This window comes from Plectropomus leopardus, chromosome 15 (assembly GCF_008729295.1).
Source record: "Plectropomus leopardus isolate mb chromosome 15, YSFRI_Pleo_2.0, whole genome shotgun sequence".
In the NCBI taxonomy this organism is placed as follows: domain Eukaryota; kingdom Metazoa; phylum Chordata; class Actinopteri; order Perciformes; family Serranidae; genus Plectropomus; species Plectropomus leopardus.
Window position 1 is genome coordinate 17,180,327 of NC_056477.1, and position 23,677 is coordinate 17,204,003.

A 23,677-nucleotide genomic window follows, 5' to 3' on the forward strand; every position below is an offset into this window, starting at 1 on the left:
TCTGCTCTGAATTGTAGGAGATGGGCAGTATGAAAAGCCTGTTGTGTCTGGATGTGTCAGAAAACAAAATGGAGCGACTTCCAGAGGAGTTAGGTGGCCTGGTGTCGCTCACCGACCTGCTGGTGTCTCAGAACCTCATTGATGCTCTACCAGAAAGCATCGGTAAGTATGTGTAATGCGTAATTAGCATGATACTGCTATCTTGCAAGCTTGTGTTGAGTATGTTTTGGCATACTTTTTACAAGATGGCAGCATACATTTTCCACAGTATCACACTAACTGCTTCATCAGCCTGTTAATCATGTCTGAAAAACGTTTATTTTGATTTGTTTTTCTTTCTCTACAGGAAAACTACGGAAACTTTCTATATTGAAAGTAGATCAGAATAGGCTAACTTATATTCCAGAGAGCATTGGCAACTGTGAAAGCCTGACTGAACTCGTGCTCACAGAGAACCAGATACAGGTGTGTTTGCAACTGTATTACTGTTAAGCCTTTTAAAATTTAAAGAAAACATTATGGGAGCAGTACCCACAGAGTTCATTTTCACGAACTGCTTCTATGTAAATGGAACATAAACATGGTCAATATGACAGCAGCAACAAATCTCAGAATAGTTTTGGTATAATGAAAGGATAAAGCTTTTATCCTCATAAATCACACCAAATTGTTATTGATATGGATATTTGCTTGTTTGTACCCTTAAGCTGCATCAACATCACACCCTCTTCAGTATCATTCAACAGGCAAAGACGCATACAGCTGCGTGCCTCATATGCTATACTTTTGAACTGATTGAAAACATTAGCACAGCCCCATAATTTAACATTGACATGTAAAACATCTGAATGTGATTGGAATACTTGAGACAAATGAGATAAGGAAATGCTCATCTTGTGCCTTTGTGGTTCTTAAATGCATACTGTGCAGGATATGTCAGTTACTGCCTGTAAACACACTCGCCAGCATAAGTGAAAGTAAAAACCAACCTCATATTAGCTCTTGTGCTGTGTCTCTTAAAAGCCTGCTACTTTTGGTCTTGCATCTGGTTGCTACCGTTTACTTCACCTGAGCGCTGTAGATGTATACACCACAAACATCCCCAACGCAGAAAATAAGAAAATACAGGCAGAGAGCAGAGTCTCTGCACTGCGTTAGATTTCGAGTGGGTCATAAGTGTTGATTGAGAGGGATTAATTATGTTTGGGTCTTAACATTTTTATGAGAATCCTGCATTGTATATTTTTAAGCTTACAGTGTATTTAAAACTCGTTATGTTTTTTCTAATCATTTGTGATTAATTTATTAGAGTTTGCCGAGGAGTGTTGGGAAATTAAAGCGACTTTCCAACTTCAACTGTGACAGAAACCAGCTAACGTCGTTACCTAAGGAGGTAAGCTTTTCATATCAACCAGCATCATTAATTTCAAATTTAATTTCAGGATAAAAAGCCTTGTTTTCATGTGGGGCTTGAAGTGAAGTGTGTGAAAGTTGAAGTGTGTCGAGAAGCAACTGATGACCTAAAACTCAAAATTGAAAGTTGTGAGGATGAAAACTGTGTGGGTTTTCTTCCCATAAAGGTACACTGTGTAGGATTTAGGGATGTTTATTTGCAGAAAAGGAATATAATATTCATAACTATGTTTTCATTAGTTTACACCTGAAAATAATAAGGTGTGTTTTCATCACCTTAGAATTAGCCATTCATACATTCAGAGTTGATCCTCTTCAATGGAGTCCATCATGCTGTTCTACAGTGGCCCAGAAAAGACAAATGAAACGATGACTGTTGACAGGACCATGTGCATTTTCTCTTCAGCCACATGGGAGAAGTTTCACTTGGTTGCAATCTGCAACCTTGCTGCTAGATATCCCTAATTCCTACATAGTAGACCTTTAAAGATAAAAATGTAAGGTTGATAGCTATCCAGTCCAGCACTGACTGATGGCAGAGAGAGGATGTGCTGAAAAGAGGACTGGTTTTAAATTAACAAAAATGAAAATCATTGAAAACAGAAAATAAATTAAGCTTGTAGTTATAAAACAGTTTCTTCTTCACTCAAATGGAATCTGTTTTGATTACACTGATGTAATGCTGCTAAGTTGAGACTCCATTTGTTGTTATGTAATTCTTTAATGCAGCTGCTGAGATTTTCATTGGCTCAAACCGTCTAAAGTTCATTCACGTTTGGATCAACAATGCTGTTAATTGTCGAGCTCTTTTGTTCCACGTTTTCTGCTCAGTCCTCTGGTTTGTTCAGCTCTGTTTCTGAGTGTCTCCATTGTGTTTGTATGTGACATTCTTCTCTAAACCTCTTGTCTGTTTAAGTGAAGGCCTGCCTGGTTTAAAGCTTCATCTAAAAGGCTTCTTCAGACGTTGTACAATGCCCCTGTGTCTTAATGATGCAAAGAGTGCAGTGTTGGGAGAAAAATAACAGTTGGCCTAGATAATGAACTGATGCCGTCACCATTTTCTCAAACGAGCATTGCATGACATCTCTGACAATCACAGTGTAACCATGGCACGAGTATCGATTTGTGCTTTTCTGAAAGCGACTTGACCATTGGCCCAGTTGTATGGATTCTATTGATTGCTGATTGGTTGCTCATAACACATGTTCCCAGCTGAATTTTGTCTGTGTTTACATGGAAGCAGACAAAATAATGTGTTTGATTTGTCATAGAATTGCTGATTTTTTTATCTGATGCTTCCATGAATGCAACAATCATATGACCTTGTGTAGATGATGAGCTTAACCTGCTCTTTTTAACATGATGAATCTCTGTTACAGTAACTGCATCCTGCTCAGGTCCGTGTCTGAGCAGATTAATGGATTACAGCTGCAGCCGAGCTGGCCCATCAAGTCTCTGCTTTGTCTGGCTACATAGGCCTAATTGTTCCTAATTTTAGGTCGCTCTGCCACATCCCATTGACATTTAACTGCTCTGCCATTGAGATCACTAATTCTAGGACAAAGTGCACAAATGCTGACAGTGGATTTGCTTTAGTTTCATTTGTCCTGGCTTTGCTGAAAAGGCAGCTTTATAGACACGTGCATTTATTTTTCAGTTTTTACTAGCAAGGGAACAAAATTCCTCTGAGACACACTCACACACATGTGCATGTGTGTGTGCATGTCTGCTTATACCATGTCTTTATGCTACACAGGACACCTGCACTACAACTGACATGCTGTCTAATCATGTTGTCTCTTCTGTTACTAAGATCGGAGGCTGCAGTGGTCTGAATGTCTTCTGCGTACGAGAGAACAGGCTGACGAGGATACCGGCAGAGCTGTCACAAGCCACTGAACTGCATGTGCTCGATGTCTCTGGAAACAGGTACCTTCAACAACACAATCATATCTTCCTTTTCAAGTGATTTTAAGACGTTGAAATTATTTAGTAATGATAAAAAGCAAAATATAAACCAAATACTGATACATTATTTGAAGTAGATTTTCATGCCTCAGCGCCTGCGACAGCTGTTGCCAGAGGCATTATGTTTTTGAGTTCTCCATCCATTCCATCGACACCATATCTCAAGATTGCCTCGGAAGAATTTCCTCAAATTTCAAACTGTTATGGCCACATATGGGTCTAGACAGTCGGGGATGTAAACTGTAATTTCAACTTCACTAGTTTGCCGAGGCATACAACTGCAAGGTGGTAATATGTCACCTTTTTTCCCTGATAGATCATCTTAATAGATCCCTTCAGATATGTTTTTAAGTCTAAAAAACATACTGTGCTATTATTGATATTTTATTTAACATGGTTTTCCCATAAAAAAAGCGAAAAAGATACATATGAAAAGGCACCAGGAGCAGATCGATCCTTTCTTCCTCATTGAGAAATTGCGGATCTAATCTTCACCCACGACTGCTGCTTGCGTTTGGTTTCGCTCTCTGATTTCTCCAATGCTGGCACAGCACTCCAAGAAGTGTGGAGATCAGTCTATTCAAGACTTGTTTGCTAGTTTGACCAGTGAAAGAGCGTTTCGTTTGAGATTCATCCATACATGTTTGACCCAGACTCAGATGAGGAGTCTGTTTTGCACCAAAATGGTGACTAGCTGACAAATTGAAATGGTAAGTCTAATGAACATCTTTTATTTCTTTACTTTGTTTGTTAGCTTGTAGGCTAACTTGCAGCGACACAGCATTAATGGATGTGAAACAGTGATATCTTCTACAGTGCAGGATTTTTGTAGATAGTGGAAAGAAGCTCCAGGGTCCTGTTCACATCCAAAAACTGCACACTCTTTCCATGTTTGCTGTCAAAGCTTTAACTATGCTAATGCTGACTCTGCTCTCTACTAACAAGACTAATAGCGTCTCTGTCACTATATATTTTTGTCTTCAGAGAAAGCTGAAGTGACAGCTGACGCTTTAGTCACACACAACCATGTTCAAAATAAAAATGTTAAATAAAATGTTTTCCCTCCTCCACATTGTCAAAACATCTGCAAACCCGCACGTGTGTCATGTTAGTGATTTACATCCTTCATGTTTTTAGGCTCACCCACTTACCCATGTCACTGACCACGCTACGACTGAAAGCCTTATGGATGTCAGAAAACCAGTCGCAGCCTCTCCTCACCTTCCAGACCGACGAGGATCCCGACTCGGGAGAGAAGGTGCTCACCTGCGTGCTGCTGCCTCAACAGCCATTAGAACCAGACAATAAAGGTAATGTTTTTCATCAAGCAGAAGACTGAAAATCCCCAGAGGTTTTGAATAACCTTCATGAATTTGTATTGATTAATTGGTACTATCAGAAATAGCCATGGCCATTATGGCTGTAAAAATCACAATATTTCAGGGTATTTTTGCAATAACAATATTCTTGATGTTGTGACAAAAATAGTGAGAATCTTTTGTCATCAATTTCAAGAACATAAAATTGCAGCTGAGTAAGTGTTATAGTTGTACATGTCAACAAAAATGTAGTTCACTGTCAAATATTAAATAAAAATTATCTCAGTTCTTTAGTTTGTAAACAACAGTAATTCAGAATAGATTAACATTCTGAATAAAACATAATATTACAACAGATAAAATTGATCAAAATGACACATTTTAACAGTTGCCAAATACAAAAAAAACTGTCTTCGATATATATGAATAGCATAATATAAAAATCACTGAGTTCTTTTCCACTGGGAACAGTATGAGCTGCTATTTTTCCTCCACTCTTCTTGCTTTAGTGTGTGTCACTCAGCGCTGATGATCAGACATCCCCAAATCGCACACACATAGACCTGCATTTATTCTGACTGGCTGTTTTGTTATGATGACTATTGAACATTCATATAAAGGCTGTATAGTTTTCATGTCGTGCTGCAGAAATCAGGTAGGTTTACATTTGGACAGGCTCCTGATGACACAGCTTCCTGTGTGTGCATGGCGAGAGAGATGCCGTGCTGCTCAGAGCTGCTGACAGTGAACTCTGAGCAGCAAGTTGCAAAAAAAGTCTGAAAAGTCCGGGCTGTTCATAAAACATTCAGATCCTCAAGCCACTGATTCCACACTACTGAAGTTGCTCCTGGCTGATGGCAATATCGCTTTCAGCCGGGCTTGTTGGTGTGGTATCAGTGCTTCGCTTAGAATTTTTTTCAGACCCGGTGATACACGGAAAAACCCTTAACAGACGCAATGCCTGGGATGACTTATTGGTGTGGTTGGCTTCAGTCCAATGGCACAAGGGATTTGCAAGTTCATTATTTGTGTTGAAACTTTTGTCCACTCTGTATATTGAAAACTTAAAACAAAGTGAACACAACAAGGAGAGGATGTCTGGGTGAGCTGTACGTATTTACAAAATAGCAGTACACCATGATCAAAGTGAGATAATTCACTGATGCTCTTAATCTTTCTTAATTCTCCTTCCCCATTTGCTTCCTGGCTCCGTTGAGAAAAAGTGAATTGGTTTGCATGTTGCAGTTTTTTCTTTTTGGATGGTGGTACAATGGTCATTTACCTAACCTGCGACCTTCTTGCCTTTTCCCTGCTGCAGTAATTGAAATAGCAATCCCCTATTGTGGCAATGAGAGTAAAAACAACACTGTCAACACGTACATACGTCCGTATGTCATAGTGCGTCGTAGTTTATTAAGTAAAGCAAAATAATCTGCACAAGAAGTTTTATTTTAAAAAATGACAAGACTGCTTACATTGTGTCTGTGACTTCCTGCATGACTGCCTCTGCAGTTTGAAGCAGTGAGCCTCTCCCTCGATGTGGCTTCAGCCATCGATTGCTGCGCTAAGAGAGAGAATGAATAGTTTTAGCGCTGCACAACCAATGTGGAATGACTGAATTCACTATCCGAATTTAATCCATGCACTTTGGAAAGCCTAGAAAAGCCACACGATTATATTATTTTATCCACAGTAAAGTTAGCAGAGCGCTAACTGCGGGGCAGTCTCAGGATGACCTGCCCTCCTCTGTGTCTGATTGGCTTGCCTAATATTCTTACCCTGAACCTAACCAATTGTTAAATATACCTGCTTCAGCTCCCTGACTATTGTCAGCGAGCACAGCGGAGATTGCTCCTTTCACTTGTAACCAGCAGCTGGAAGGCAACACATGCGAGCTCCACTTGGTCTTGAGAAGAAGCAGCATTTATTAACTGAAACTGAAACTGACTTACAGCACGGTTACTGCTAATCTGACCACTTTTACTGCTAGATGAAGACCTGTTACTCTGCTTTGCTCCGTGTATCCTGATGCAATCACTGACACTCATATCACCTGCTCGCACGCTTTTGCTAGACCAGTCACACCATAAGCTTACACATACACAAACTGCTCTGTCTCTAAAGGAGCCACACCACTCTTATTACACAATTTAACCAACAAACAAATATCTGTCAGAATGGACTACTACGTTTATAAATGTAGTTAAATGTTAAGTAGGTCATCAGGTACAAATATCTATCAGAATGGACTACTACCAGTATAAATGTGGAGTGGGTCATTTTCTCAGGTACAAATATCTCTCAAAATGTCTCATGTTAAATATTATACTGGTATCATCGTGAATGATATGATATGGCACGCCCATAATCAGTAGCACTTGTAGATATTTTTTTCATACCGGACTGGTTGACTGAAATTAATGTGTTCGTGAAATGACTCTTTGCGTGAGTTCCCTTTGTATACATCCAAGTAGATCAGTGTCTCCATCCTCCTTCATTGTTTGGCTTCTTCTCAAGTGAAATTACTTGGTGCCAACATCACGACATTTGAGTAATATTCCTCATCAGTTCTTGCATCGTCTCCGAGTATTTAGTGCCCCGCAGTTTTGATGACATTATCACATGATCTGCTTGGGGAAGCACAGTGTGTTCTGCGCCCTCTGATCCTCCCCTGCAGTATCTGTCGATTATGAGTCCCTGTAAGGGATCACAGCCTATAACAGATCAGGGCCTCTCCTGTCCCTTGAGGCCCTCCTTGGTTATGTTTTTCAGAAATGCGGTGGATTGGGCAGCTAAAGAGGCTTAGCAGCGGCTGGCCTGCTGCCATTAAAAGCTCTTCCAGTGGGTGTAGAGATGCGGCTAAGGGCTGACTCTATCTCTGCCTGATACAACAGTTTATTGTAATTTTTCTTCCTTTGCTGTCATTCACAGCCTTGCACTTAAATCTATGGGGATACCCTGCAAAGTATTCCTTGCTTCTCACTGTATTTTGCATTAAAAAAGATGTTTGCTTCTGGCTTAAAGAAAAATGTACTTTCTTTTTCGTGACGTGCTATCTCTCTGCCGTGTGAGAGATGTAGATAAGACTGGCGGAGGTTGGAGGGAGGCTGAGGCTGGGGGCAGGGAAGATTGTGTTGCTGTAAGCCTGTGACTAAGCTGGGATTTGAAACTGTGATCTGGCAGTTTCAGGCTTTCTCTTAAGAGCGCTGGGTTGTGTGACAGCTTTCATTTCTTGAGTTGGCAGATTGAGTAGAAGCAATCGTAACAACCATATTGATTTTAATCTGCTGAAATATTCACTCCGCCTCGCGCTCGGTAATTCTATTTGAGCATTTTGATGTGTGCATGAATTCCAGTAACACACTTAGTGTTGTCTCTATTGAAAACCAGGCTCTGATAATCTAGCCCGCTGTGGAGCCCTGGAGAGTCTGGTGAATGACATGGCAGACGACACGTGGGACAACAAAGCCATGAACAGGATCAGTGCCATTCACTTTCTGGATGATGATGAGGATGATGATGATGAAAAGGTGAGACCAGCATACTCAAGGGCAAATTTCACAGAGATCCATCCTGTAGTCTGTCATATAAATACTATTATACTTCTCACAAACCAATAATGTGAACCTGCTCATTGTGCTTCATCCTGTGGAACCATAAATGTCTGCACAAATTATATCATAGAAATGCATTTTATGGTTTTTCAGATGTTTCAGTGGGGACCACAGTGATGGACAGACATAGAGCCTTGCCATCTGCATGGCTAAACCTCTAAATTCAATTTTTTCGTTCACAATTTAGCTTAACTAGCTCAACTTGTTGCAAACAAGCTTATTTGGCTTAACATTACTGTGTTACATTTTGCTACTCACAAGGAAAATGCCTTCAGTCATTTTGTCATGATGCTCAGTTATGTGAAAACTTTTGCAGGGTAACTTCTGTATCTTTCAACCTGAACTCCCTTTTTTCTATGTTTTTGTATCTAAGTAAAAAATTGAGTCAATAATATTTGAAATTGCTGTAGTATCTAGGTACTTGTACAGTCTGCAGCAGTGAAACAGACTGCAATGTAAACGCTCAGGGCATGTTTGCACTGTCTGTTTGCTTCCAAAAAGAACACCAGTTCTTGTTTAACTGACAGGTTCAGATTGTTATTTTATGTGTCTGGCAATTTATGGAAGAATAAGATCCCTTTTGTTAAACCAGAAACAACCTTGAAAGTGCTATCAACCAACATACCAGACACCATTTAAATAAACTTGATTCAGAGTCAACAGAAACCAAAGAAAACTCCTCACCTTTTAACATCCTGCTCAACTGTTTGGTAGAGCGCATTTTGAGTCACTATATCTTGATGAAAAATGAGTTGAACTTATCCTGATCGAGCTCTCTATCATTCAGGTTAAGGATTGTTACGATAAAAAAAATCTCTTTATGCCGCTGTGTCTTTAAAGAGAAACGATCTAAAACAAAAAGATTTATCTTTGTAATGATCTTTGTAATTTGTCCTCAAAGAGGAAATTCTTCTTCATAGCAGGCGCGTATAAAGTACAGACAGGTAAGACAGACAGAATATATCTCACAAATACGGAAGGCATACAGAATTAATACACGAGACAAAAAAAAAAAGGACATGGATCGGGATACAACACACCACAGAAATTCCAGAACAAAAGGGGGTTACTCATTAAGAAGTCCGATGTCCTTACTCTCATCTGTTTTACACTCATCACTTGCAACAGTGATTACCTTTTTGACTGCAAATATAACAAATGTACCTTTAATTTGAATCTCTTCCCTTCACACAGGGAACATTACTTCGCCGGGCCACGCCTCACCCAGGCGAGCTGAAGACGATGAAGAAGACAGCCGAGAACCTCCGCAACGACATGAACGCTGCCAAAGGCCTGGACTCCAACAAAAACGAGGTCAATAACGCTGCAGACAGAGTGACCACGTCTGTGTGACCTTTACCTCAGAAATGTTTTTTACCTCCTGTGTCTCGCAGTGTCGTCCTGCACAACCCCGCAGCCCTCCCCTCCCCTTTTTTTTTTCTTATACCTACGAATCCTGGTGTGGCCTACCCCTCCTCTGACTAAACTAAGCTTGTAACCTTACTCCATCTCCAGTCCTGTGTAAAACGTGTTTGACTCAGTCTCCCAGGGCCGCCGTGCCTTCCTCTTTTTAATTAATGTCTACAGCAATAATCTGCACAGAAGCTCCTTTTTAAAAAGATATTTTAAAGATTTTACTTTTTTAAAAGCCTCTTTTTAAAAACATACATTAGGTAGTTGCACTATTATAAATCTTTATAATATGGTCAAACCTTCTTAAATGTATTATATATATTTGTTCTATATCTATTTTTAAAACACTGGGTGAATACTTTTTACATTTTGGGCAAACATAAGAGCAGGAGTTTTTGGACCTACTGATTAAGGATTTTTGTATAGTCTCTTGTGAATATTGATACTTTTATACCTTTTGGCAGCTCAAATGTAAATAAAATGTATAGCAAATTTCTTAATTAGTTGCAGATTTTTAAACTTTGTTTCTTTTTCAAACTTGGTACTTTTTTCTTTTTTTAAAAAAATCAAAGAAATGAACAAAACGCAGTCACTGATGTCTTATTTAATCCATCTAATTGTCATTGGGTGAGTGGATGGCCTTGAATCCTCTTTTTGTTCATCTGTTAAATATTTAGGCATATTCTGGGATAATTAATAGATTCAATTAATAAATTAAGTTTGGATTTAAGTACTGCACATCAAACTTTACTCATCTGCAACCTAATTCTGCAGAAGTAACAATGCTGTCTTATTTATATGTGCTGTGCTTCACTGCTTTTTTTTCCCAAATAGATGCCAAAAACAGCTGTATATTTTAAAACAGGTTTTCTCTCCCTTTAACAAAGAGTACTGTATAGAATAATCATCGGTGAGAATGAGGTTCGTATCACAAGGATGGCATCCTTTAAAAATGTTAGAAGTTCCACTTTAATGCACTTCTCAGCGTTTCTCAAATTCTATTACGTGGTACATGATAAATTGTTTTATTTTGTTTTTAAATTGCAAAAAGTGGACCAGAGAAATTGGTTCGAGTGTTGGTTTTTATTGTACTTAATTATTTTCTGATCAAACTGCACAAAACGGATCTCACATGGGCGCTGTGCCTTGAGATTTGGATGACTTTTTAACCACTGATCAATAAAACGAGTGCAACACTAAACAACATGTTTCTTATTCCTTTTAATTCTACTGACCTTAGAGACAATATCAAAGACTCGGTTGAGTTGACCTTTAAAATGTTAGTTTTAAAAACAAGCTACATTGGGTGTGGTCTTTCTTATTATCCATATCCAAAAATAACATCAACAAAGTAAACTCCGACTCAGACTGGCTTGCATTGAGGCAGCAAACCAGATATTCCATCTCCTGACCCCTCCATCGCTTGTTTTGTCTGTCCAGCAGTGCATGATGTTTCTGTAATGCTCTGCCAGCATGTGCCATATTTGACTCGTCCACCCTGCACGTGCTGCATGTTGTACTGACGCTGGAACGCTTTAAGTATATCGGAGACTGAATGTTTTTATTTTGAAGTTCATGGCAAGTTCACCTTTACTTGAATTTCATTGTGCAGTTTTTTGATTAAGAGTTTGTAGATGAGCATACTTTCTCTGGTGTTGAAGTAAAACTATCTGAAATACTCTCCAGTGAATAAACAGGGTCAAAAGAAATTCACTGGAAAGTATTGCACACTGTGGTGTTCAGTTCCAGGTGCTGAACTGTATGTACTAACAAATGTGGTGGTGCTTTAGGCGGCCCTGAGATTTCTTTAGAGGGACAGTTCCCACCAAAATCAAAAATACGTTTTTCCTCTTACCTGTAGCGCTCTTTATCAGTCAAGATTGTTTTAGTGTGAGTTGCAGAGTGTTTGAGATATCGGCCGTGGAGATGTCCTCCTTCTCTCCGATATAATGGAACTAGATGGCACTCGACTTATGGTGCTCAAAGCAGGAGAATGACTTGAAAACCTCAACAGCAATGTCTCTTTCCAAACATAATGACCCAGTTACTCAAGATAATCAGCAGATCTTGTTGTGAGCAGTTCCATGTAGGAACTATTTTCTTTCTACTGAACTACTACACCCGCAAAGCAAATCACTGTGCAGAGGGAGGCATGCATCTAGTGCTAGCTCACACTGAACCAGATGTAGGACCAAGTAATTGTTTTGCAGGTTACAGTGAGAACGAATGTTCGAGCTTCGAGTTCTAGTAAAAATGCAACCAAATATAATTTCATTTTTGCAACAGAATATGTATGTCTTTGTTAAAACATGTTTGTTATAAAGAAAGTTAGCTGTTAAGCTAACATTAATGTCTTAATTTTAGCCTCAACTTACCGTTTATTGTGCAACTTAAAATGTTAAATGAAGTTGGAAATTGTAGCCTCTCTGTCTGTAATTTTCGACCTGCACATTTTGCATACTACAATTTGCCGCATAGTTTTTGCAAGTGAAGCAATTTGTCAAACTGGCACTCAGTAAAGTAATGTTAGTTTCTGGCTGTTCTCTCTTAACTTTACTGGAAAATGTTGGATTGTTTCAGAGTTGATTCAGTATTTCAGTAAAATAATCTGTTTTTAGTGCAAGCTACTTCCATTGTATTCGAAAGAGTACAGACATCTATCACAGAGATCTCAAAATCTACTGGCACTAAAGTTCCAATTCTTCACCTCTCTCCTCCTCTGAACTTCTCCCGCACTGTCAGCCATTCTCCAGTTTCCAAGTCCTCTCTGCTCCCCCTCATATCTGCCATCATCCACTCATCACTTACCACGGGAATTGTCCCCACGCTCTTCAAAACTGCAGCTGTCATCCCAATACTGAAAAAACCTGGTTCAGATCCCAACAACTTCAATAACCTCCTCCCCATTTCTAACCTTCCTTTCATCTCAAAAATACTTGAAAAAATAGTTGCCACTCAACTCCACTCTCATTTAACTCTAAACAGCCTTTATAAACAATTCCAGTCTGGTTTCTGCCCCCGCCATAGTACTGAAACTGTTCTCATAAAAATCACTAATGACCTCCTCATGGCAGCTGACTCCGGTTTGCTCACTATTCTCATCCTCCTTGATCTGAGTTCGGCCCTTTGGTACTATTTCTCACACCATCCTCCTCAATAGATTATATTCCATTGGCATCACTGGCACCCCCCTGGATTGGTTTCACTCATGTCTCTCAGGCCACACTCCGTTCATCCAACTCCAGATCTCAAACCTCCCTTGTTACTTCAGGTGTGCCCCAAGGCTCTGTCCTGGGGCCCTTCCTCTTCATCACCTACCTCCTTCCCCTTGGCAATATTTTCTGCAAATTCAATATCCATTTCCACTGCTTTGCGGATGACACCCAGCTCTACCTATCCAGTAAACCAAATTCCTCACTTCCACCCTCTGCCCTCATCAACTGCTTATCTGAAATAAAATCCTGGTTCAGCTCAAACTTCCTTAAACGTAACAGTGACAAAACAGAAATCCTCCTCATTGGCACATAATCTACATCATCTAAAGTTCACAGTTTTTCCCTCACAATCGACAGCTCCTCAGTCTCCCCCTCCCCTCAGGTTAAGAGTCTGGGTGTCATCCTCGATAGATCACTATCATTTCAATCCCACATCAATAGTATTACCCAGACTGCATATTTCCATCTATGTAACGTTAATCGTGTCCGCCCCTCTCTCACCATGCATTCTACTTCTATCCTTGTTCACAGCCTCTTCACCTCCCGTATCGATTACTGTAACTCTCTCCTCTTCGGTCTCCCTCACAAATCCCTGCATAAGCTTCAACTGGTCCAGAATTCAGCCGCTTGCATCATTTCCCTCATTTCACCACATCACCCCCATCCTACAGCAACTCCACTGGCTCCCGGTTAAATTCAAAATAGAATTCGAAATCCTCCTGTATGCATTCAGGGCCATCCACAACTTCGCCCCTCCTTACCTGTCAGATCTACTCTACATTGCCATCTCCTGCCGCTCCCTTAGATCCTCCTCCTCCATCCATCTCACTGTGCCCCCTCCTGCCTCAGCACCATGGGGAGCAGAGCTTTCAGCCGTTTTGCTCCCCAACTAGGGAACTCACTCCCACCGGATATCCGAAACATTGACTCTCTTCAAATCCAGCCTCAGAACTCACCTGCACAAAATTGCTTACTCTGTGTAATTGCATTGTTCCACTTTATACTGTGTGTAGCTTTTATTTGTTGTTTTATTGTAATTGTTTTATATCTGTAAAGTGTCCTTGAGTGCTGAGAAAGGCGCTTATAAATAAAATGTATGATTATTAAACACGCAAACAAAAACAGTCGAGCTTGATAAAAGCACTACAGATAAGAGTAAATACATGCATTTTTAATTTGGAGGTTAACTGTCCCTTTAAGTGGAAGCTTTTTAGTAAAACTACAATGCATTTCAAGCATGGCATCATTGTTTACTCTCTTTCTTTGCTCTGTTCTCAAGATGACTCTAAAGACTAATCTGGGGGGAAAGGCAGAGAAAGACAAAAACTGATTCAGTTTAGGAGATCCAGCTTCTATCTTGACTGCCCTTCAAAACAATCTTATCAGTGAGAGTTGTGCAGTTACACTCTGCAGTAATGACTGTTTTGATGCCCCCTGGTGCACAACATAAGCATGCTTTATGAAAAGCCAAGCAGGATTTAGTCTGAACTACATTGATTATCAGCGGCTCTAGCATGAGATTCTGGCTTAGACGAATCATGCTGCTCTTACTTTATCCTGCCACTTAAAAACGAGGCACTTGGTTTCATCAAATGTATTCACCACTGATCCATGACTGTCACTACTTATGTCCTTCAAGATGTCACATTGAAATTAAATTTTCAGCACCGGCTGGTGTCCTCTGACTATCTCCAGGAATGTAGAAAGCCTCACACTAACCCGTCCCTCAGGACCAGTAGCCAAAACTGGGCCATCCCAGGCTTCAGCTGGTTGGCAAACAAAGAGCGTCAGCAAACGAGACCTCAACTGTTCCCGGCCAGTGACAATGTGTGTGGTCACTGCTCCATCGTAGAGAAGGAGGCAGAGGTCACTGAGCGACTGGAGGAGGTCTGTTTTCCACTGAAGGTATGAGATCACGATGTTTACCTTTATTTTACCTGACATGGGGATGCACATGTTTGATCAGTCTCTTCACCTGCAATATTCATTCACTGTGGCTCTGCTGCATGCTGTCACTTGTTTTAGATGCATGTTTTGACACTGCTGGTGAAAAGGGTACAACTTCTAATAGGTATCACCGTGACACTTTGTCCGTTGATTACTTACATTAAGACCTTGGGGTTTTTTGCATAACATTTTTTTCCTGAAATGTAGAATTTCATTTGAAAAGTATTCAAATGTAATATTATCTATGTAAATTTGCACTTTTTGAATATTCTTTCAGAGAACCAGGAGCTTTGGGCGTAAGAAATTACAAATCAGGCTATATATGACATATGAACATACCCCTATGTAAAAACCTTCAGGATATAAACAGAATTCAAATGGGAAAGTTTGGCAAATAAATGCTACAGTTTGAGAAAAAAATAATATGCCTTATTATGCCCTCTATCTAATTAAATCTGTACTTTTTACACACATTTCCAGAACAGAAATCTGAACCCAAATACATAAATGTGCATTATCATTTATTTCAACTTATTTGAAAGATAATATGTTATGGAAATAAGTAGTAATAATAAAGTTTATTAGAATAGAACATATATCAAAACCAGCATTACAAAGTGCCTTACACATGAAATACACATTTAATGTTTGACTAACCAGGCAAAGTGAAGGAATCAAAAGAAATTAAAACAACAATGGATTATTTTAAAAAAAACATAAATAAAACATAAAATTAGAGTAATGCGAGAAGTTTGATGTCAAGAGTATTGTAAAGGATAACTTGTTGAGAATACAAAGTAGCCTATAAAGTTAAAGAATTGATGAAAGGAAAACCTATTAATAAAGATAAGTCTTCAAAAGTGATTTAAAAGAGGTTATTTATTGAAGTAGCAAGCCAGACTTCCTAAGGCAGGTTGTTCCACAGCTTTGGTGCCCCGGTGTGTGTGAAAGTGTGAAATCCAAAAAAACAAGTCAAAAATAGCTCAAAATCTCAAAATTGACGAGTGCATGAAAAAATAGGTTTTCACCTATAATATCTTCCCCTGAATTCCTCACCCTACAACAATCTCTCACCTCACAAATGTCTCCAAAGTGAATTCAAAGTGAAGGACACCCAGCTCCACAGACGTATCTCACAGTCGGACACTATAAAAGTACTGAATCATTTCTTATCACCAGGACGGTGCAGGCAAGCTGCAGGAGAGCGACAACTTACCACGACGGTTTCGCCATCAGAGGGGTGAAACCCGAGATGGGAGGAAGGTGCAGCATCACAGAGCTCTAAATCCGGGGTCCGGTCTCCATGGAGACCCCGTCCCTAACATTAAGGTCTCCATCGCAGGGCATCTGACTTCTCCTTTGGTGACAGAGAAGACTCAGGACTCAGTCGTCTCACAAGTGCCATTAAGAGTAACTGCACGCTGTGTCTCCTCTTAAACGTCTGATCATCTCTGTGGGGTTGCATTGTGCTGTATCTATTGTGGCAAATTATTGCTTCTCTAATTTTTGTTTTTGCTGCTTCATTCAGGCCCAAATGATATAGAGATTCTGACAAAAAATTTCCTCTTAGTTACAGATAAAAGTGTCTGGCCAGAGGGGGAGTCTGGGACTCAGCATCGCTGGTGGGAAAGGCTCCCTGCCTTACAAAGACCATGATGAGGTTAGTGAGCCAGCAGAGCTTCATCTGTTGCAACATATGTGCTTGTTTGGTTGAAGGTAATTCAAAGCAGCAGCCATGAGTGACTGAACTGTAAATACACATTTTTAATTTAAAAACAGAAAAAGCGTTTAGCACGTTCTCACAACTTTTAGCAGTGGTGGAAGACATATGCATATCATTTACTTGAGTAAAAGCACTAATACCATAGTGTGAAAATACTCTGTTGCAAGTAAGAGTCCTGCATTGAAACCGTCAAAGTAAGTATAATCAGGAAAATGTACGTATATATTAGGAAAAAATAAAATACACAGGATTAAAAGTACCCAATGCAGAATAATTGCTTAAAACAAACAAGACATCCAAACCAAACATTTTAAAATCAGAAAAAATGTAAAAATCCACCAAACTCATAATTATTTTGAAGAAAAAATAACCCAAGTCAAAATTAGCAAAAAACTAAAAATTATTTATAAACAAATAGAAAAACATCCCAACACTCAGAATTATTAAAAAACAAACAAAAAACCCACTCCCAAACTAAAAAAAATAAACCTATGGACCAACCCCCCAAAACCTCAAAGTTATTTTAACTTTTTTTTAAAAATGGAAAAAAAACCTTGAATGTTTACCATAATAGCTGGATTTTTTTCTGTCAAATGACTGATTGATTAATCAACTAATTGTTGCAGCTGTACTAAACAGTAAGATAAGTCAATTTCTAACATATTTTATAAACTGTTATGTTTTTAAGTCTTCATTTGTACTAATTAAAGCATTCACATAAATGTAGAGCAGTAAAAAGTACAATATTTTCCCCTGAAATGTCATGGAGTAAAAATATTAAGTAGCATGAAAAGAAAATACTCAAGTAAAGAACAAGTACCTGAAATGTGTATCTAAATAAGTACTTGAGTGAATGTTCTTAGTTTCATTTCACCACTGACTTTAAGGCCAATGTGTTTCCTTTCAGGGCATTTTTATTTCCAGAGTAAACACAGGGGGCGCATCAGAAAAGGCGGGGGTCCATGTTGGAGACAGATTGCTGGAGGTATGGTGGGAATCATTTTTCTCATGTTTGTAATCTCTGTTCATGATTTCCTTTTCACTTACCATCAAATAAACCACCCACCATGTGAAATATTGTTGACTGAAATGTACTTTAAATTGGCTGTGAGCATATCATTGTAAAACCTGTGTACTTCCTGCTGCTGTTCCTCTTGTGACCAATAGAGGGCATCATAAGACCAGCAGAGGACACTCAGCTGGGACTTCTCTCAGTGATCATATTAGACTGACAAACAGAGAAAAAAAGCAAATGAAAATGTCAGTCAGTCAGTCATTTTCTGTAACTGCTTGTCCTCGTAAGGGTCGCGGGGGGGCTGGAGCCAATCCCAGCTGTCATCAGGCGGAAGGCAGGGTGCACCCTGGACAGGTCGCCATACTATCACAGGGCCGACACATATAGACAGACAACCTTTCACGCTCACAGTCACACCTAAGGGCAATTTCGAGTCACCAATCAACCTGAGCTGCATGTCTTTGGACTGTGGGAGGAAGCCGGAGACCCCGGAGAGAACCCACGCAGACACGGGGAGAACATGCAAACTCCGCACAGAAAGGGACCGAACCCCGTTCCAACTGGGTTTCGAACCAGGGAACCCTCTTGCTGTGAGGGAACAGTGCTAACCACGACGCCACCGCGCCGCCCAAATGAAAATGCAAAATCAATTTTTAGTTTAGTTTTTTATCGTTTTAAAGCAGATTAGATGATCCTCATCTGTGTCTGTTGTGTGAAAAGACGAGCTATTTTTGTGCTGTGTGTGAGTGTGTGACTTAATCCCTCACCTCTGACCCCTGCTCCTACTTTCACCCACACTAAAAGTGTAATGTGACCACCGTCTTTCCAGGTCAACGGCCTCAACATGCAGGCGGCGACCCACCACGAGGCCGTCACCGCCCTCAGGAATGCTGGGAGCTGCATTAAGATGAAAGTGCTCAGAGAGAGGCTGCTGCCCCGTGGGGTGTGTGACCCGGATGAACCTCAGGATCCTCAAGACGTGACGGGGCGACAGCTGTGCAGCCAGGACGGTGGAGGCCAGAGAGGCAAGCAACCCAAGATGGAGAGCGCAGAAGACTGTTTGTCCAGGAAGATTGAGGGAGTTGTCTGCAACGGCAATGGCATTGTGGGTAGTTCACACAAATCACCGCACAAACAGAATATCATTTTCCAATATCACCATTGTTGCGTGTTAAACCACATGTGGATTATGCCTCTAAATATTCTCATACGTGTTTTTTGTCTTTGTGTTTTTGTCTCTTTGTGTTTCAGTCTGGTTTGAAGAGCGACCTGAATAAGACCTTGTCTCAACTGGAGACACAGGCGTTGATGAAAAATGATTCACTTCAAGGGGGAAAACACACAATGACAGTAAGCAGTTTTCATCCTTACGTGGGATAGGAGCACAGCCAGATGTAAACATTAAGGGTTCTGCAGGGTCGTAGCAGCAAATTCTGGGCCTGTGTCACCTCTTACCTCTCCTCTCTTGATCCATGTCACTTTCATGCATAGACTGTATTTAAAGATGGACGACGTCCCCCCCCCACTTACCCCTGCTAAGTTAAAATCTGTACATCAGGGAAAAAAAACATCCTGTAGCACCAACATCCTATTTGGTACCAATTTATCTCCAACTTCCTTCATCATCCTTAAACAACAACACAGCAAATATTTAGGAGTGACTTATTTTAACTCCTGACCCTTAAAAAGATTGAAAAATGTCTAATGTTTGTATTCGTAAATTGAATACCATAGGTGGGGTAGGAATTTGGAGTAACCAGTATGACTAATCTTGAAACCTATTTTGTTATTCTACGCAGGAGTAGAGTTCACATAATGAATGTTTAGCTAAAAAAATCAATCTTTAAACCCGTCAGCTTTTTGAACCGATGACGGTCAACCCTCTGAGGGCATGGGCCAGTTTTGGTGGAGCCAGCAGATATCTGATCCAAGACTTCCTCCTTTGTGCGTCAGTTATTTCGGCTAATCTCCTTAAACAGATATCTCCATGTGATAATAGCTGCATAATAGCTGATGGGTTCCAAGATTGAATTTCTGTTTAGCTTCTCCACATGGACAATTTAGCTGTTGTTCAAATATGATTGATGAGTAACACTGAGTTTACAAAACAATACCAATACCAAAATTGGTAATTCTATTGCTGACAAACATTATTATTATTATTATAAATACATTATGGGGAATCTCTTCATAAAGATTGCTGACAAATCTGCTACATTTCAAATCCATGCCAAAATAATTTGGGCTGCTTTAATTGCAAATAAAGGATCCCCAACAACGCAAGTAAAGAGGATCTTCAGTAATTTGAACTTAATATTTACCCAGCTAAGAATTAACCCATTAATATTAGATTTCTTTAAGGCATACTATAGTAGGATTAAGCAATTTAGAAAGTCGTGCTGAAACAAACATTGTAGAACTACATGACATGATTTGTCTGACATTACAGCATGTAAACGCTCTGTATCACAACACCAGTTTCTTATTTTCCTTCCCCATCCTGTTTCCTTCTCTGGCAATCATCCTGACAGATCCCGCGGATCATCCTCACTCATCCCTCTACCTCAGATGAAGATGTGGAGCTCTTGACACAGATCCCCAGCAGGGAGCCGGCACATGACTCTGACATTCCTGACAGGCACGTACACTGTTTCGACAGCGCTTTCTATCCACCTTGACCACTGCGTAGAGGTACATGAAGGACACAGACTGTTATTACCCAGCTCTCCATGTTCTTGAGGTGGATTGGTGTAAAATGAACTGCTGGAATGTGTTTTTTAAGCTTTTTGTCTGTCAGATTCAAATGCTGCTACTAGATTTTAGTGATAAACTTTAAGACTTTATTTTTATTACTAAAAACCACAGAGTTTGCCTGCGCAACTGCGGAGCACAGAGACTGTGAAAGCATGAACAAACAGCTCTCTAATGTCCAAATGAATTACAAGATATGGTCAATTAAACACTGCTGGCTACCTCTACTTCACATTGCTGTGCTGTAAATTACAGATGTGCTGGTAAATAGAGTCTCCGCCCATGACAATGTGAAGCCCTCAAACTTTTTATAGTCTGTACCGAGATAAAATGTCCCACAGAGTGAACAGAGAGCCTATCAGGGGCTCCGAGTCTTGCAGAGTCCAAATGCAGACTGAACTGAACATCTTCCCACGCCTCCTGTACGGGCTAAATTCAGAATAGTGAGATAAGGCACTCTGCTTTACAGACATTTTGCTTGTCAATTCCCGCCTTGTGTTATTTCACAGCTTTTTACACTTTCTCAATAACAACTGCTTATTCTTCACACTCTCTCAATAAAGTACAAATATATTGTTCCAAGAGGCTTTACTTTTCTTTGAGCTGACAAATCCCTGCTGACGTGTTTACAGGCATGAACACCTGCACCTCGTACTGCAAAAAGACTTACTTCCATCATCACAAAGGTGTTGGTTTGACAGATTTTTTGAGGTTGCACTTTGTGGTGGTGTTGTTTTGCATTGCAGTTTATTGAACATATTTCTGTTATTGTGTCCATCTGCTGTATGTTTGCTTGCTTGAATACTGGCTGGTTTTATCAGTGATGCTCTGCGGGGATGACAGTCTCCTTGGGGATAACCATCTGGAGACACACTTTATTGGAAAGTGTGTGAGATTCAACATAGAGTCAATAACTGGCTGGTCGGGCTCATATTGTGAGATTTGAATCTTCGGCTGTCTCAGGAGGGGTTCATGTATGGTTGGACCTGAGGAGGACTAGTGCGGATTTGGATGATTGACTCAGTAATGATGACAGTATTATTTAGTTGTGTCAAAGTAAAAAAAAAGGTCTGCAACATGACAGCTACTTTACTTTAAAGAAAAGAAAGTTGAATTATACACCATTGCTCAGCAGGAATTTTAGGTTATAGCCTTTCTTATATGATACTATGATACTATATACGATAATTTAATCTATGATCAATCTATGATGCGGAAATTGGTTAACCATCTTACTACTGACTGTCGGTAGCACGGGCGGATTATGAGACAGTGGTCTGCTGGACACTGATATTTCCGTAGGCCCCACCACAAGACAAACAGACTTTTTGCTGGTTTTGCCTCTTTGTCTTTGTTGTTGTTTTCTGACTCTTTGTTGTCATTATGCATCTTTTTGTGGTTTTGTGTCTCATGGTAATTTTTTGTGTGGTCATTTTATATCTCTTTGTGGTTGTTTTGAATCTCTTTGTAGTGATTTTGTGTCTGCTTGAGGTGCTTTGCTGTCTTTTTGAAGTAATTTGTGTCTGAGGTGATTTGATGTCTTTTGCAGAAATTTTGTGTCTTTTTATCATTGCTTTGTGTCTCGTTGAGATAGTTTTATGCCTTTTCGCAGTAATTTTATGTTTGTCTGAGATCCTTTGGTGTCTGCAGTATTTTTGTGTTTGTTTGAGGTCATTTGGTGTCTTTTTGCAGTAATTTTGTGCCTTTTGGCCGATAATGCCGAACAAAAAGCAAACAAAACCAAACTTTCACCCCAAACTTCTTGTCTTCCTCTCCCTGGATAATCAGTCCCACTTTTCCCCTGCAATCATCAATAACTCTATTTCACTGGGTAGTAGATCCATGTGTTCAATTTAATGAATGTTTATCTGCAGTAGCACTCTGAATCAGTTAGTCTAAAGTCACCTTACACAAACATGTATTTTAGTCATTTTGTTTCTCTTTTGGTGGTTTTTTTTTTTTATATTTGACTAATATCTGATTACATAATGGTAAATGCTGCATGTTTGGACTCTAGTAGCTCAAACTAAATGATTTAACAATTTAATTTTGCCTTAATTAGGACTATCTCTGCTGCTGGTGTTCACTTATCACTTAAGGATTTCCCCCGAGGCTAAAAGCTAATACTAAATGTCACACACCAGAAATCAAAGAAAATAGATGTGACTTTCCACAGATACTGGATATTAATTAGAGGAAGAAGGATTGCACAAAAATCATTTAATTGTTTAAGGCTATAATTTAAGATTTACTGCTTGAAATCTGATGCTCCAAAGCGTTAACATATTTACATTGTCAGATGCTTATTTTTCCCTCCACCCCTCTTAAAAAATGCAAAATCACAAAACTCCAGAGAGTTGACAACACCACCAGAAGTAATGTAGAAGTGGTGTTGCATGTCTCATTGTGATTTTCTCTGTGTGCGGCTGCCACAGAGACACAGGGGAACGGGAGACAGCATGGAAATAGACAAGAACAGCTGTGACAGGAATGAAGAATGTAGTGTACTTAGAGGATTAGCATCCACTCCAGAGGTCTGCTTTCACTCACTGATACGAGAACAGAGAAGACAATGCAGCCTAAAACACGCAAGCAAATGAATGAATTTGTTTCAAGCCCCCTGATAAGTCGTTATTGGATACATGCCGGAGCACATTTATCACGTCACTCTGCAAGCTGGCAGGGGTTCATATTATCTGGAGGCTTTTATTGTTCTTGTAAATTTTTTAGTAGTGTTCTGTCTTTAAAAATTAGTCAGACATGCGAGTTTAGATGGAGATGCTGTCATTCAGATTTCTTTTTAGCAGCTTCACAATCTGAGCTTGTCACAGCAAACCTAAAGTCATTCATGAGTGTTTGATATGACGATCATGAGAAAAATAAGGCACAAATGTTTGACTTTGATCTCCATGGCAACACTTCTTCGCAGCAGTTTTTTTTATTGTCCAATCAATACAATCAGCTCCGCTGCTCTTATTTATGATTAAGCTCAGTCAGCTGAGATATTGTCATGTTTTCAGCATGATGTCTGTCATATTGTGACTGTGTATATTACATGATATACATGATATACATGACACACGCTGTGCAGGAAAAGATAACTTTGAGTCATTCAGGGAGATAAATAAGATTGTATTTCAGAATAAAAGTGTTGAAATTTGACAAGTAATCTTTCCAGGGACAACAGTGTTGTTTGCAGTTCCAAGCGTGAGTTACTGGTGCCCAGCAGCCCGACTGCTGTCTGCAAGCTATTTGTGGCTATTATGTGTCTATAAAAGGAAATCTGCGGGGCGATACAC

General features: G+C 39.8%; 2 protein-coding genes across 2 annotated transcripts in view; both read left to right on the forward strand.

The window, feature by feature from the left end:
- Positions 1–10,928, forward strand: part of lrrc1 (leucine rich repeat containing 1) — a 32,380-nt gene extending 21,452 nt beyond the window's left edge. The window contains exons 8-14 of the mRNA XM_042501938.1: positions 18–162; positions 347–465; positions 1,310–1,393; positions 3,227–3,342; positions 4,519–4,691; positions 8,091–8,230; positions 9,509–10,928. Of these exons, the coding sequence (XP_042357872.1) occupies positions 18–162; positions 347–465; positions 1,310–1,393; positions 3,227–3,342; positions 4,519–4,691; positions 8,091–8,230; positions 9,509–9,667 (936 nt within the window). The 3' untranslated portion in view covers positions 9,668–10,928. The remainder of the gene's footprint in view (positions 1–17; positions 163–346; positions 466–1,309; positions 1,394–3,226; positions 3,343–4,518; positions 4,692–8,090; positions 8,231–9,508) is intronic.
- Positions 10,929–14,277: 3,349 nt separating this feature from the next.
- LOC121955004 lies at positions 14,278–20,918 on the forward strand. Its single transcript, XM_042502779.1, has 7 exons — positions 14,278–14,847; positions 16,069–16,299; positions 16,460–16,549; positions 17,520–17,597; positions 18,457–18,732; positions 18,879–18,977; positions 20,159–20,918. Exons 1-7 carry the CDS (start codon positions 14,554–14,556, stop codon positions 20,303–20,305), a joined length of 1,215 nt encoding a protein of 404 aa, XP_042358713.1. The 5' UTR covers positions 14,278–14,553; the 3' UTR covers positions 20,306–20,918.
- The last annotated feature ends 2,759 nt before the right edge of the window (positions 20,919–23,677 follow it).

Coding starts and splice junctions, on each gene's coding strand:
- LOC121955004 (XM_042502779.1), top strand. CDS start 14,554: ATGACTGTCACTACTTATGTCCTTCAAGATGTCACATTGAAATTAAAT. Junction 17,598..18,456: donor TTGGAGACAGATTGCTGGAG/GTATGGTGGGAA, acceptor CCGTCTTTCCAG/GTCAACGGCCTCAACATGCA. Junction 18,733..18,878: donor TCTGCAACGGCAATGGCATT/GTGGGTAGTTCA, acceptor TTTGTGTTTCAG/TCTGGTTTGAAGAGCGACCT.